The 14,416-nt window shown below is 42.4% G+C and overlaps 1 protein-coding gene across 3 annotated transcripts in view; it reads right to left on the bottom strand.

The window, feature by feature from the left end:
* Positions 1–507: 507 nt before the first annotated feature.
* The window catches only part of LOC142382326 (USP6 N-terminal-like protein), a 37,611-nt gene continuing 23,702 nt past the window's right edge, over positions 508–14,416 (bottom strand). For all 3 annotated transcript variants that reach the window (XM_075468053.1, XM_075468072.1, XM_075468062.1), the window contains 7 exons: positions 13,078–13,126; positions 8,494–8,614; positions 8,289–8,383; positions 7,578–7,643; positions 5,940–6,039; positions 4,482–4,634; positions 508–3,877 (listed from right to left, as the gene is read on the bottom strand). In XM_075468053.1, coding sequence (XP_075324168.1) covers positions 3,285–3,877; positions 4,482–4,634; positions 5,940–6,039; positions 7,578–7,643; positions 8,289–8,383; positions 8,494–8,614; positions 13,078–13,126 — 1,177 coding nt within the window. In that variant the 3' untranslated portion in view covers positions 508–3,284. The remainder of the gene's footprint in view (positions 3,878–4,481; positions 4,635–5,939; positions 6,040–7,577; positions 7,644–8,288; positions 8,384–8,493; positions 8,615–13,077; positions 13,127–14,416) is intronic.

Here is a 14,416-nt window from a genome sequence, read left to right as displayed (position 1 = left end):
TTGAGAGAGACAACGTTTACTCTTTAGAATCATATCCTACACTTCCCATGATGCAACCTGACAGCGTGTTTTTCCATTCTCAACGTTAACATCCACATTTTTCATTTGCAACATTTTTATGCTCTTCAGGCCCGCATAAAAGACCATCCTGATGACATCACCGTGACATAATCAGGATTATTCAGGAAGACTTGGGCTGTGTTCGAAACCGCATACTTCTCCTACTACTCCTACTAACATTTTGAGTTAGTAAGCGAGTTTGAGTAAGCGAGAAGTTCCCGGATGCATACTAGATTCTCTGAAATGTTGGGTATGCATCATGAGGTTACTACTCATACTCAAACTACCCAAGATGCAACGTAACGTGACGTCGCCGATCGTCATTTCCTGTCAAAACGGCAGTTTCAAGCTAGCTACAACGAGGGTAGGTTCACTTCCTGTTTTCAAAACAAAAGCACCAATTGTATGGTAATGGCTTTCCCTATGATAAAAGGCAACGGGTATTTTATTTTGTGAAAATAACCGGAAGTGCGTTGCTCGCTGCGGCTAGCTTTAGTAGCGCCGAATTCGTGGGAACAAAATTGTAAACAGCCGGTATTTTGTCAGGTTTTCAACACGTTGGGGATCTAAACGACTACTTTCTCACCTGAAAATGTTTCAAATGTTGCTAAAGTTTACAGAGTTTAGAGCTTAAGAGAAATCAGCTTCAGGCCGGCTGATTTCAGCTCGGGCAGGAGCGAAATGCATTGTGGGTAAACGCTCTGCATACTGTCTGATCGATGAGTATGCAGTATGGAAGTATGTAGTATATAGTTTGCAGTATGGAAGTATGTAGTATATAGTATATAGTATGCAGTATGTAGTATTCAGTATGCAGTATGCAGTTTTGAACACAGCCTTGAAGATGCTCCTTCAGAGCTGCAGAGGGCCTCAGCCGAGCTCAGCGTTGAAGGAAAATCCTTAAACTTTCCTCATAACATCATTTTTGAGTCTGTTATTTTGGCTAATTATTGCACACCAGTTAGCCGTAACAATATGACCACTGACCACTGGCTACCTCATTTAAGCGGCGCCGGGCAGGAGGTGGAACACGTCGAGCAGCAGCTCCGTCTGGGATGTTGTTGGTCTGCAGTGGTCAGGACCAACCAAAGAAAAGGAAGGAAAACCAGTTGGTTTGGTCCATTTCATCTACTGTAGAGCTACTGTAGCTCAAACTGCTGAAAACGACTTCATGCTGGTTCCCAGTTTGTTGCGTACAGAGCTCCGTAGCCTCGTTGCTACATGGTAATCGCCTTTAAAAGCGCCGACAGTGGACTTGCAGGCATCAAATTCTAGCCATGGAGCAGTGGAAGAAGGTGGTCAGGTCTGATCTGAGCCTCAGCCAATGGGAGCAGTGGGATCCTTTGGGTTTACGTGCTGCTGGGAAACACTGAACCGTGTCTTTCAGCAGTATAACGCACCCTGGAAAGGGTTTAGGAATGATCAGAGAAACAGAACAAGGTGTTGACTTGACCTCCAAATTCTCTGTGCTGGACAAACAAGTCCAATCCACAGAGGCCCCAGCTCACAGCTCTGAGGACTTAAAGGATCTGCTACGAACTGCTCGGTGCCAGATAGCTTCAGAGGTCCAGCAGAGGTCATAGCTCAACAAGACGGGGATGTTTTGGTGGAAAAAGGGGTGCCTACTCAATATGAGGAGGGTGGTCATAATGTTACGGCTTAATGGTGTAATTCAAACTGTAAAAACTGCTGGTTTCCCATCGTTTCTTAGGGCACTTTTGGTTTTTTTAAAGCCCAATTTACTGCTTTGCCAGTTGAAATGTTTCCCTCCACCTGTTTTTGAAGTTGTGCACCAAGAGAAACAGATGAGAACAATGAGACGACATCTCAAAGCATCACTAAAAATCTGTTTAACTTCTGCCGGGGAGAGAAAGTTAAAACAAAACCCACTGAAGAACATCTGATGGGAGGAAACCGTCGTTTTCCCTCACACTGATGACCAAAACAGACAGTCCCATCATGTCCTCCACAGGGTTTTTCCCCAGTGCGATAGCTCCACCTGCTGGTCATCTCGATAAATAACTCCAAATATATCCACATAAAACGGAGGCTGTGAAAGGATTTCAGCTGTAAAAACAAAGGGGATAACAGGGATAATTCTTAATAAATTAATTGAAAAAACCAGGATGGAGTCTGAAACGCCTGATAAATGCGGATGCTGCCGTTCTGCAACCCACGTGTGTGATAGCCTGCATGTATGGAAGTTTTTCTGTGCCATCAGAGTTTGAATACGAATTTCTAATATTGAATTTTTACAGCATCAAAATCAGACTTTGAATTTGAAAAACCAACAGTGTAAAAAAAAAAATCAATTTCTAAAAACAAAAATCAGAGTAAAAAAAATTCAACTTATAAAAATTCAGTGGAAAAAGAACCAGACTTCACATCCGGGTAAACAGGGAGAAGCAATCGATCCCTGTCTCAATTCATCCAACGGCAGCCAATCAGGTTATGCTCCATTGGACAGATCAACTCAATAGATATTAGTAATATCTATTACTCAATTTTACTAACACAAATGGCAAATAAAGTAAACTCACTCACCGAAGCACCATCACCCGCGTTGGTGGACATGGCTGATATGATTGAATTTTTTTCCACTGATTTTTTTCCATTGAATTTGTTTAAGTTGAATTTTTTTCCATTGAATATTTTTAAGTTCATTTTTTTCCATTAAATTTTTTGAAGTTGAATTTTTTTCCACTGATTTTTTTTTAAATTTAATTGTTTTTCACTGAATTTTTTTTTTAGATGTTGAATTTTTTTAAGTTAATTTTTTTCCATTAATTTTTTTGAAGTTTAATTTTTCTTTTAGATGTTGAATTTTTTTACTCTGATTTTTGTTTTTAGAAATTGATTTTTTTTTTTTTACACTGTTGGTTTTTCAAATTCAAAGTCTGATTTTGATGCTGTAAAAATTCAATATTAGAAATTCGTATTCAAACTCCGATGGCACAGAAAAACTTCCATATGCACGGCCCCAGAGCTGTTGAACTGTTGAACGCCGCAGATGGAATCTAACATCAGGAGAAGGCCAAACTGTGGAAGCCTCACGCTGTCCAGCCACCCCAGAACATCTCATCCCTGAAACCACCCAATAGGATACTGTTGCTCAACTGAAAACACATTTAAAGCAGTTATTGCTCGATGTTGGACACACTTTGGACCTTTTTATATGCAGGAGTTCATCGATTAAAAAAAAAAAAAGCCTTTTAGAGCTTTTTTCACGAGTCTTTTTTAGTCTGAGTTTCCTCTGATCCCGCAGTGGCGTCCCGGGTCACTTCCCCGCTGGAGGACAGGGCCGCGGCCTGCTCCAGCAGCCGGGCCAGGTAGCAGTCCTCGGCCCTCTCTGCTGCCGACAGGCTCTCAGACTGAGCCGGTATCTGGGCTCCGGGTGCGGGAAGAGTCCGTGGGACTTCACAGGGCTCACCGGCTGAGTCCGGCTGTGCTGGATCCCTCCGGTGGTCTGATGGAGGATCCGCTGGGGGCGCTGCAGGGCTCTCGGGGGGCTGGTAAGGGGGGGGCCCCGTCAGCGGGGGGCTGTCATCAGTTAGCGGGACGCGGCTGTGGATGATGACGGGATCTGGGGAAGGCAGCGGGGCCCCCTGCTCCTCCACGGCGTCCATTTCCCTGGGGTCCTTGTAGGGGCTCTGGTCTGGGGATATGGAATCTGGTTGGTGGGAGATGATGTGGAGGCTGAGGTCCGCTTTGGGGAACCCGCTGGCGGAGGCCGGCCTCCCCCCGGAGGTCTGGAGCGGGCTCAGCAGCACGGGCAGCTCCTGGCCCAGAGGCTTCCGAGGCAGCTCCTCCGGCTTCCCTGAAATAAGACAAAAAAAGAGGCTCTTACGCTGCTTTTTAACCCTAATCCCTGAGAGGGGACATTTTTCTCCACTTGGGGTGAACTTTCTCCTCTAATTTCACACTGTAGATAGTGATACTCATCATATTTGGTCCAGTTGTGCATTTTTGACTATTTTTTCGAATTTCAAAATACACATCATATAAAATGCAATTTTTCATTGTGTAGAAAAAAATCTCCTTAATTTCTGAAAAGGGACATTTTTGTCCCCTTTTAAAACAACCTAAAAACATCATATATTAATATCTTTCCACTTTTTTTTTCATAAATCTTTTATTTCAGAAATTAAGGAGTGTTTTTTTTTGTTTTTTTTACAGAAATTGGCGTTTACATCATATATACCGGTATTTAAAGGGTTACATTTTTGAAAATAATTGAAAACTTGGTAGTTATGATCAGAACTGAAGTGGAATAAAAGATCTATGGAAAAAAAGCGGAAAAAAATATTAACACATGATGTTTTTAAGTTGTTTTCAGAAATGAAGTTGTGTTTTAAATCAGGTATGAGGGTTAAAGGCTTTTTTTAGCCCTCAGAGTACGAGCTGTTAGCACGGTTGTGTACCTGGAGGAGGGAGGTCCAGCTTCATCTTCCGCAGCTCAGTCATGGAGGCCTGCAGCTGCTCGATGATCACGTCGTCACTGTGGAGGAAAGTCTGAGCGATCCGCTCCTGCAGGAACTCTCTCAGCTCCTCCAGGGACATCTTTAAGAGCCGTTCTGAGGAAAAATGCACAAACCGTGTATGTGTGTGTGTATATATATATGTATATATATATATATATATATATATATATATATATATATATATATATATATATATATATATATATATATACTGTATATATGCCACTTTCACTGCGATATCTGAGCAGATCTTTTTTTGAAAACAACATACTTCTAGGAGTAGTTTTAAATCTCTATACTTTTTACTTTTCCTTGAGTAGATGTGTGCAGCAGAAACTGTCCTCTTACTCCGCTACATTAGGCTACAATGAGCTGGTTACTTTTCTTCTTACCTCTTTGGTATTCTACGCCTCATTATTTTTATCCCCCCGCGTACGCCTCATTTTAATGTTTTATTCTGACAGAGAGAGAGACTTCCGCCAAAGGCTCTACCACCTGACTGTGTTCCACCAATCAGATGCAGCCCTGCAGTCTGGTCACGTGAGCGTACTCGATCTCAGCGGCGGGACGGGTTAGCTTTAGCATTAGCAGTCGTAGCAAACAAAGAAAGAAACAGATGAAAAATGTCAGAACCAACGGTGGGAAATGAAGACGCAGACGAGGCCTCATACTGAAAGCATGTTTACCTTACAAAGAGTGAGAAACAGCAGCTACATTATGTGTCTTCTGTGGCAACCAAAACAAACGCACATTTCAGCAGAAACTCAACATCTAACTTGAGGAAACATGTAGCGCTAAGTTTCCTAAACTCGTTTTTCCCCCATGGATAGGTGAATGTTTGTTTTTTAGGTTACATATGGGTTACATATGTTTTAAACATTTCCTAAGTCTCTTTTATTTTTTATTGAAGTTCTTGAATTTACCTGGATTATTTTTAATTTAAGCCATTTTATAATTAATTAATTAATTTTAATTTATTTTATCTTATCATCATAGTACAATATAATGTCAATTATCCATTTACCCTATATTTCTTATTGGCTCAGTCTGCTCAGTTAAATTTATTTTTACCTTTATTGTTAAATGTACAAATCTGTTTTTATTTAGTTTACTGATGTTTATTAATATTACTATAATTATTATTTACCCTACTCTTCATACTGTAGATTTGTATAAAGCTGATGTTTATTCTATTTTTATTCTATTTGCTTGTTTTTCCTTTAATTGTTTACATATCTTTTATACTGTACGCTGTTGCAACACAATAATTTCCCAAATTGGGATGAATAAAGTATTTATCTATCTTATATATATATTATCTATATCTATATCTATCCATGTATATTTAATTTTAAGTGTTACTGCTGTAAAAGCGTGGGGTAATAACTCATCCTTTACTCTTGTGTATCTTCAGGACGGTGTAAGACATGGCGGTGAGCAGCCTCTCCCCCTCCAGGATGAAGATGTCCCACAGGCGAAGCGTCAGAGTGAACGGCGTCTGCAGGACGACAAACACAACAGTCAGAACCAATCCCGAGTCAGGAGGCTTGTCTGGTTCTGTCCCAGACCTCAGAGGCCCGGAGGCCCCTCGGAGCCCGGCGACTCAGCGGGACAGAGAAGTGCTGACAGCGGCTGAAAGCTGCCAGACCTCCGCCGCAGGATTGTGGGCACAGATGGAGAATAATAACACGTTTGGCCTGACGGCTCTTAATGCGCTGCTCTAATGCAGCGTCCCGGGACTCGGGTTTCACCAGGATTACTGCAAACTATGTGTGAAAAGGCCATCTGACAAGCACGCCGTGTTGTCGTGTTTCAGATCAGGTCTGATGGCGCCTGTAGGGGGCGCTCTTCTCCCGTATCGCTGCTTCTCTGGAGCTTTTCCTCTGTTTTCACAACTGAAAATGATTTTTTTTTGGACAGAACAAAACTGATATGTTCATTTATACTGGCCCAAATAATAGCCCCCCATTTAATTTAATTAATCAATCTTCAGGTAATGAATGTTAAAGGGATAGTTCGCCTCTTTTGACATGAAGCTGTGTAACATCCCATATCAGCAACATCATTTCTGAACATCTTCTTACCCCCTGCTGCGTCCTGTGAGCAGAGTTCCAGCCTCGTTTTGGCGTTGATGAAGGTAGTCCGGCTAGTTGCCTGGGGTTTAAAAAATAAAGCGTTTTGCTTCTCAAAACAATATGCGTTCAACAGAGTAATAAATTTGCATCACAAAATGGTTCTCCAGGAAAAAGTCGGACCTCACAATCTCTTGGCACTATTTTCTCTTTTTACTTTTACTTGAGTACACTTTTTGGCTGCTCTACCCACCTCTGTGTGTGTTGGACCCTACTTTAGTCTAAATATGTTCATACTTATACAATTAAGTCCAATATCTGCATCTTGATCGGCCCAGAAAACATAAATTTAGTTCTTAGACAGAATGTAGCTGATGGAGGATTTAAAGTGACTTCAACGAGAGGCTCAATAACTCCAGAAAATCCAAAGAAAATCATGTTTATTTATTTTTTTATTTGATCAAATCAGAGGTGAAACATCACAATCTCTTGGCCCTATTTTCTCTCCCTTCGTATCACTGCCTGCTGTACAGACCGAGCAGCAAACACCGTAACAGGCGCGGCAGGCGGCAGCAGGCAGTGATACGAAGGGAGAGAAAATAGGGCCAAGAGATTGTGAGGTCTGACTTTTTCCTGGAGAACGATTTTGTGATGCAAATGTATTACTCTGTTGAACGCATATTGTTCTGAGAAGCAAAACGCTTTATTTTTGTGACCCCAGCCAACTAGCCGGACTACCTTCATCAACACCAAAACGAGGCTGGAACTCTGCTCACAGGACGCAGCAGGGGGTAAGAAGATGTTCAGAAATGATGTTGCTGATATGGGATGTTACACAGCTTCAAGGTAAATTTAAATAAATAAATAAATAAGAAAAAGTATGAATAAATAAATGCAAACAGTGACTTGAATCATTCCTTAAACCTCTTTAAATGACTTTATATGATTCCTGAGGGTTCCTCACCCTGTCGATGAAGCACTGCATGAACCACTTGGTGCTGTAAATCCCTGCAGACATCTGCTCCCTGTCCTGCAGAGGGAGACACCATCAGTGCACGTGCACTTAAAGGAGAATTCCGGCCATTTTACAAACATATCCCATCTGTTGGAGACCCAGGGAAGTTGGCCAAAGGGAAAACCGCGAGAAATTTTCATGCCCGCTGCGCAAAGTTGTCCGATTGCGCTGATTTCCATGAAAGCGGGCTCTATCGGGCAAGCTTTTAACCTTTCCTGAGGTTCTTACTATAGTGTATGACTTCGGCGATCGATTAATTTGTGCGCACGCCTGTGGAACACGGAAGCTGAGAAAGGTAGGTGCGCTGTTTTTGAAATCTCAAAATGTATCATGTCTGTGCTAGCTAACGGTATGGTTAGCCCCTGAGTTGAATTGTATTGCTACTGACACCACGGCCAATTCGGTCAAAAGTATTTTGATACACGTTAAGAGCCTCAGGAAAGGTTAAACACTTGCCCGATAGAGCCCGCTTTCATGGAAATCAGCACAATCGGACAACTTTGCGCAGCGGGCATGAAAATTTCTCGCGGTTTTCCCTTTGGCCAACTTCCCTGGGTTTGCAACAGATGGGATATGTTTGTAAAATGGCTGGAATTCTCCTTTAAACACCATCACACGCTGCATCCTCCTCACACTCATCCTCTCTCACTGTGGTCTCACCAGATGTTTCTTCAGCTTGGGGGTGAGTTTGGAAATGATCTGATCGTGATGCACCTGGAACCTCTGAAGTTTGGGGAACCCGGGGACAAAAAAGCCTTGAAAAGAGGAAGAAAGCAGGGCGGAGCTTATCGATCGCACTTCATCAGGAGACAAAAATCGTGTTGGACAAAGCGGCAGCGTCCCGTCCTGCAGAGTAGAATCTCACCGTGCATGCCGTGCTTCTGATCGGTCAGCAGCTGCGACAGCGCCCAGAAGGCGTCTTCCTCGTTCATGTACATGAGCAGCAGGGCGGCGATCTGACTCATACCCTGGCAGTAGCTCACCTCCTGCAGACCACAACAAGACACAGAGTTCTAACGCAGACTGGGCCCGGTTCTGGTTCTGGTTCAGATCAAATCAAATTTATCTGTAGCACATTTCATATACAGAACAGTTCAAAGTGCTTCACATAAAATAAAAGCATTGCAGCAGGGAGTGGAAGAAGCATTAAAAATACATAAAAGAATATAAAGAGAAACTAATAAAATAATTTAAAAACAAGCAACAGTCCAGATAAGTTCAAAGATACCGTGCAGATTTCATGCATAGACACATGAGAACAGAAACGTTTTTAACCTGGATTTAAAAATGTCTCCATTTGGTGAAAGTTTAATCTCCACTGGCAGTTTGTTCCACTTGTTTGCAGCATAACAGCTAAATGCTGCTTCTCCATGTTTAGTCTGGACTCTGGACTGGACCAGCTGACCTGAGTCCTTGGATCTCAGAGCTCTGCTGGCTTTATATTCTCTGAACAGATCACAGATGTAAACCATCAGCAGGCTTTTAAAATCTATTCTGTGACTGACTGGAAGCCAGAGTAAAGATTTTAAAGCTGCTGTGATGTGTTCAGATCTCTTAGTCCGGGTTAAAACTCCAGCAGCAGCGTTCTGGAGGAGCTGCAGATGTTTAATGCTCTTTGTGGGAAGTCCAGTTAAAGGAGCGTTACAGTGATGGAGTCTGCTGGAGAGTTCAGAATGGGAGCCTCTGGTTGTCTCTGCTCTTCGACCCTTCTGTGATGCAGCAACGTCACACAGCATGAGGCGACGCCAACGTGAACCACAGTGAACGCACTGCGGTACCTTTCCAGGTACGTCATCATCACCGTGACACATCTTAAATCTTATATTCCTTTTTTAAGCTTTAAATTGAATCTTATTTACTTTTACTTGATGTTGAATAACATATAATTCTTATTATTGTCTGTTTCTTTCCTACTTTTAGACATGATAACGTTCATTTTTTTGGGATTAGGATTTTTTTTAAACTGAATTTCTTATATTAATTTGACTCTTTTGGTAACTGAAAGCAGTTTTAACATAAATGTACAAAACAGTTGAAACTATGAAGCTGTTTTTCACAGATGCAGCTAAAGAAATGGGAACAGATGATGTGTCTCTGTGAGAGGCTGCTGGGAACAAAGTGCCTAAAGATCCAGTTTAAAACGGCTTCTTTGCTAAGTTGTCTGTTCTGTGTGGACACAACACTGGTTCATCCCTTGAGTTAGGAGCCTTTTTCCTGCCTGAATGGTTCACAGCTCAGAGTTAAGTGGCTTAATGAAGAAAAACTGGACTGAAGATGAGGGAAAAGTAGAAAATGTCCAAAGAAAAACTCTGAAAGAGCTTCAGGAAGCTCTTGGTCTTCCTTTCCTGGGTGACTCCTCCTGAGAGTCGGTGTCACCACAGTGTTTGATGCATTTTGAGTCTAAAACTCTAAAAGTTTTTTAGTTTTTCCTGGTTTAATAAGCCTAAGGTCTAAAAATGACGACGGCCTTAATGTTTCTCCTTCTTTTTGAGCAGTTTTTGCTCATAGAAGTGTTCAGAGAGGAGTTGAAATCAAAAAATTGCCCTTAAATAAATAGAATAAATGTATTAAACAGCTGCTGGTTGATAGGCTTTTTTTTTTTTTCTTCATAAATATATGTGGAAATGAGGGGAAAAGCAGAAAATGTTCAGAAAAACCTTTCTGAAAACCAGGAGAACTGTTGATCAGGACACTTAAAAGGTTACAGGAAACATGCAGAAATAAGTATTGGTATCAGCCACAACTTCAGCTGCAAAATGTCTTTTATTTTAATTTTATTATCGTTTATTTTGTGTGAGTTATGCATCATGGAAGTGGTCGTCAACAAAATACCCAGTAAAACATTTGTTGGTTCAGTTTGTAAGGAATATTTCACAGATATTTAGTTCAGCTTAGCTGTTGGGATGATGATAGATGATGACCATGAATGGTTTTCAGCTCATTTCGGCAGCTGAACGCAACTTTTCTGGAGTCACAACTGAGTCTAAAGTTTATGTATTCTCTTTTTGAGTCATATCAATCACGAACCTCACTAAACTGTGCGTTTCTGGCCATTACTGCGAGCGTCCCTGTGTTTAACAACCGGCGGCTACAGCGCCGCAGCAGATTAAAACCACTTTAAAGGTTAAAGAAAGTCCGGCTGCTTGGAGGGAAACGGAAAGAAATGAAGGCTGATCAACATTTTTTCTCTGTCCCGTCGATGAAAACTCTTCTTTTGTCCTCCACTTTCCCAGTTTGCAGAAAATGAGTGAAAAAGCAGCCGATGTCTAAAGAAAAATTTTAAAAAGACCTTAAAAAAAGCCTGGAGAACGACAGCTCTCACCTCTCCACTTTAAAAGGTCACGAGTCGGGCTCCTGGGCAGCAAAATGTAGAGACTCCTGCACAGTCCTGTGTATCTAAGAGGAGTTGAAACAGCTTCCTATACTTTTACGACAGCTAATATGGCGGCCAGCTTTCCCTCTTTACACCAGACTGCACAGCGTTTTTATTGCTCGTCCCTAAACCCACAAATTAAATCGATGGCTTGTGCTTTGATTGGCTCCATTTTTCATAAGCCAACAGATGATTTTAAGACTTGGCTTGAATCCAGCAGCCGTGAAGAAAGAAGCTGCCTAAAAACCCCCCCGATGGAGGGAAAACTTTGAAAAAACCCACAAATTTACAACTTGAATTTTACAGATTTTGGCGAAATATCTGAGAGGTTACCACAAAGAGGAAACGCTGCAAACGACCGAGACTGGGAAGCTGCTTCCAACTGGCTGAAGACGGAGATGTTTTTCCCAGAATAACATGAAATATATGATGAGAAGCGACATCATAGTTCATCTGAGTCTCAAATAACAAAAAGAGACGTAATACTGCTGAAACTGCAGCGTGACAACCAGACAGACCAGGTGACCTGCACAGGACTCCCTGTGGTCCGTATAAACTTTTTTTCTGATGGTTTTCTCCAGATAACGAGTTAATTTACAGATGGTTTTCGAGGCCACTTTTTCTCCCCAGTCCGCCCCTGTTTATATGTGTTTATATGTGTTTATATGTGTTTCTGGCAAAGGTTTTTACCCATCTTTCATTGAAAACTGAATAAAGTCACCTATGAATCAAACATGGAACGTGGAGCGTTTGTGAAAACGCACAAAGCAAATCCCGCTGGTGTGACGAGCATTTAAAGAATGGAATCAGGTTGGAATCACACCAACCATGCCAATATAACGAGATAAATAACTTGTGCATCATTCGGTAACCATGGAGACGGCCTGGTCCCCTCAGCAGGATCACTGAGGTGTAAACGCCTGTTGAGCTGCAGTCGAGCCGGCCGACAAACAAACTGCAGTTTCAGCTGTTAGACCTCAACAGAAGTAAAAATCTGATGCGTTGATCTATGTTGGGTTCTCCGAAATCTGACATTTTCAGCTCGAGTCCGTTCTTGGAAAAGCTTTAAGAACCTTGAGAAACTGATCATGAGCGTTCAAGAAAAGATAGTCATCTCCTGATCTCGAAAACCATCAAAAAAAAGTTTATACGCACCACGTCCGCTCTGGGCTTCCGTAGTTCGCCCAGCAGCAAATCATTCTGTTTTTACCCCGATGTTGCCTAAAAAAAAGCCACTGGCTGTGTTCAAAACCGCATACTGCATACTCATCAATCAGACAGTATGCAGAGCGTTTACCCACAATGCATTTCGCTCCTGCCCGAGCCGAAACAGCCGGCCTGAAGCTGATTTCCCTTAAGCTCTAAACTCTGTAAACTTTAGCAACATTTGAAACATTTTCAGGCGAGAAAGTAGTCGTTTAGATCCCCAACGTGTTGAAAACCTGACAAAATACCGGCTGTTTACAATTTTGTTCCCACGAATTCGGCGCTACTAAAGCTAGCCGCAGTGAGCAACGCACTTCCTGTTATTTTCACAAAATAAAATACCCGTTGCCTTTTATCATAGGGAAAGCCATTACCATACAGTTGGTGCTTTTGTTTTGAAAACAGGAAGTGAACCTACCCTCGTTGTAGCTAGCTTGAAACTGCCGTTTTGACAGGAAATGACGATCGGCGACGTCACGTTACGTTGCATCTTGGGTAGTTTGAGTATGAGTAGTAACCTCATGATGCATACCCAACATTTAGGAGAATCTAGTATGCATCCGGGAACTTCTCGCTTACTCAAACTTGCATACTAACTCAGAAAGGTAGTAGGAGTAGTAGGAGTAGTATGTGGTTTCGAACACAGCCTGTAACTCCAGTAAATCCTGCAGGCCGACCATCAGTGGATGCAACAGGGCTGCAGCAGCGGGCGATAAATGATGACAAAGAGCAGGGAACAGATCCAACAAACTGAGAGGTCTCTGTTCAGGAAAAGAAAACTCAGAACGGAGTGTAGATTTTAAAATCAGGAAAAGTGAGTTAAGTTGGTATTTCAGGGTTTCATGTGATCGAGGGAAAACAGTCACTTACTGTGTTGTAGACCGAATATGCAGAGAGGACGTGGAAGAGAGACTGCTGCCTGAGGAGGAGACATAAAAGGAAGGGATGGAGGAGAAGAAGAGAAGAAATTATTATGAAGTCATTTCTTCACATTCAGTTTTAAGAATCACGTGATTCTGAGTTGTTTTTGGTGAGATAAAAATAAGACGTCATAGTGAAAACATAGTGGTTGTTGTTGTCTGGTTCTCCTCTTCATGATGCTCCGTACATGTTCAGCAGGAGACAGATGTGGACAGATGTGGGCTGCAGGCAGGCCGGTGGAGCTCACACACTCTGTGTGCATGAAGCTGCTGGAAGTCCTGCAGAATGAGGTCTGGCGTCGTCCTGCTGAAATAACCACGGAGCTCCCGGGAAAAGACGCCAGCTGGATGGCAGCATCTGTCTCTCCAGAACTCCAACATCCAGCTCTGCATCAGTGGCACCTTCACACAGATGAAGCCCTCCCTGCCATGGACCCTGATGCCCCCCCACACCATCACAGACGCTGGCTTTAAACCTTTCTCTGACAACAGCCTGGATGCTCTTTCTCAGCAGTTTTTCCCAGAAGCAGCTGAAACCTGGACTCATCTGTCCACAGAACACGTGTCCACTGTCTTTCTGTCCATCTGAGACGAGCTGGTGTCCAGAGAACTGGGCCGTGTTCCAGAAACTCAAAGAAAACTCCAGAAAACTCAAAGAAAACTCCAGAAACTCAAAGAAAACTCCAGAAACTCAAAGAAAACTGCAGAAACCTCAAAGAAACTCAAAGAAAACTCCAAAAAACTCCAGAAACTCAAAGAAAACTCCAGAAAACTCCAAGAAACTCCAGAAAGCTCAAAGAAAACTCCAAAAAACTCCAAGAAACTCAAAGAAAACTCCAAAAAACTCCAGAAAACTCAAAGAAAACTAAAGAAAACTCCAGAAGCAGCTGAAAGGTGGACTCATCTGCCCACAGAACACGTGTCCACTGTCTTTCTGTCGATCTGAGACGAGCTGGTGTCCAGAGAACTGGGCCGTGTTCCAGAAACTCAAAGAAAACTCCAGAAAACTCAAAGAAAACTCCAGAAGCTCAAAGAAAACTAAAGAAAACTCCAGAAGCAGCTGAAAGGTGGACTCATCTGCCCACAGAACACGTGTCCACTGTTCAATTGGATAAACTCTAATTAGCCTAAAGATGATTATTTAGTATTTTTGTCTGTCTGATTGAATGCTTGTGTTAACAAATAAATCAGACGTTACTCAACAGTTAGGCCCAATCCCAATTCACCCCTTACCCCTTCCCCTCCGTTTTGCGCGTTCACGTGTAGAGGTAGTGTTGTCCCAATGCTCT

This window comes from Odontesthes bonariensis, chromosome 1, assembly GCF_027942865.1.
Source record: "Odontesthes bonariensis isolate fOdoBon6 chromosome 1, fOdoBon6.hap1, whole genome shotgun sequence".
Taxonomy (NCBI): Eukaryota; Metazoa; Chordata; class Actinopteri; order Atheriniformes; family Atherinopsidae; genus Odontesthes; species Odontesthes bonariensis.
This window is presented reverse-complemented; position numbering and strand designations above follow the sequence as displayed.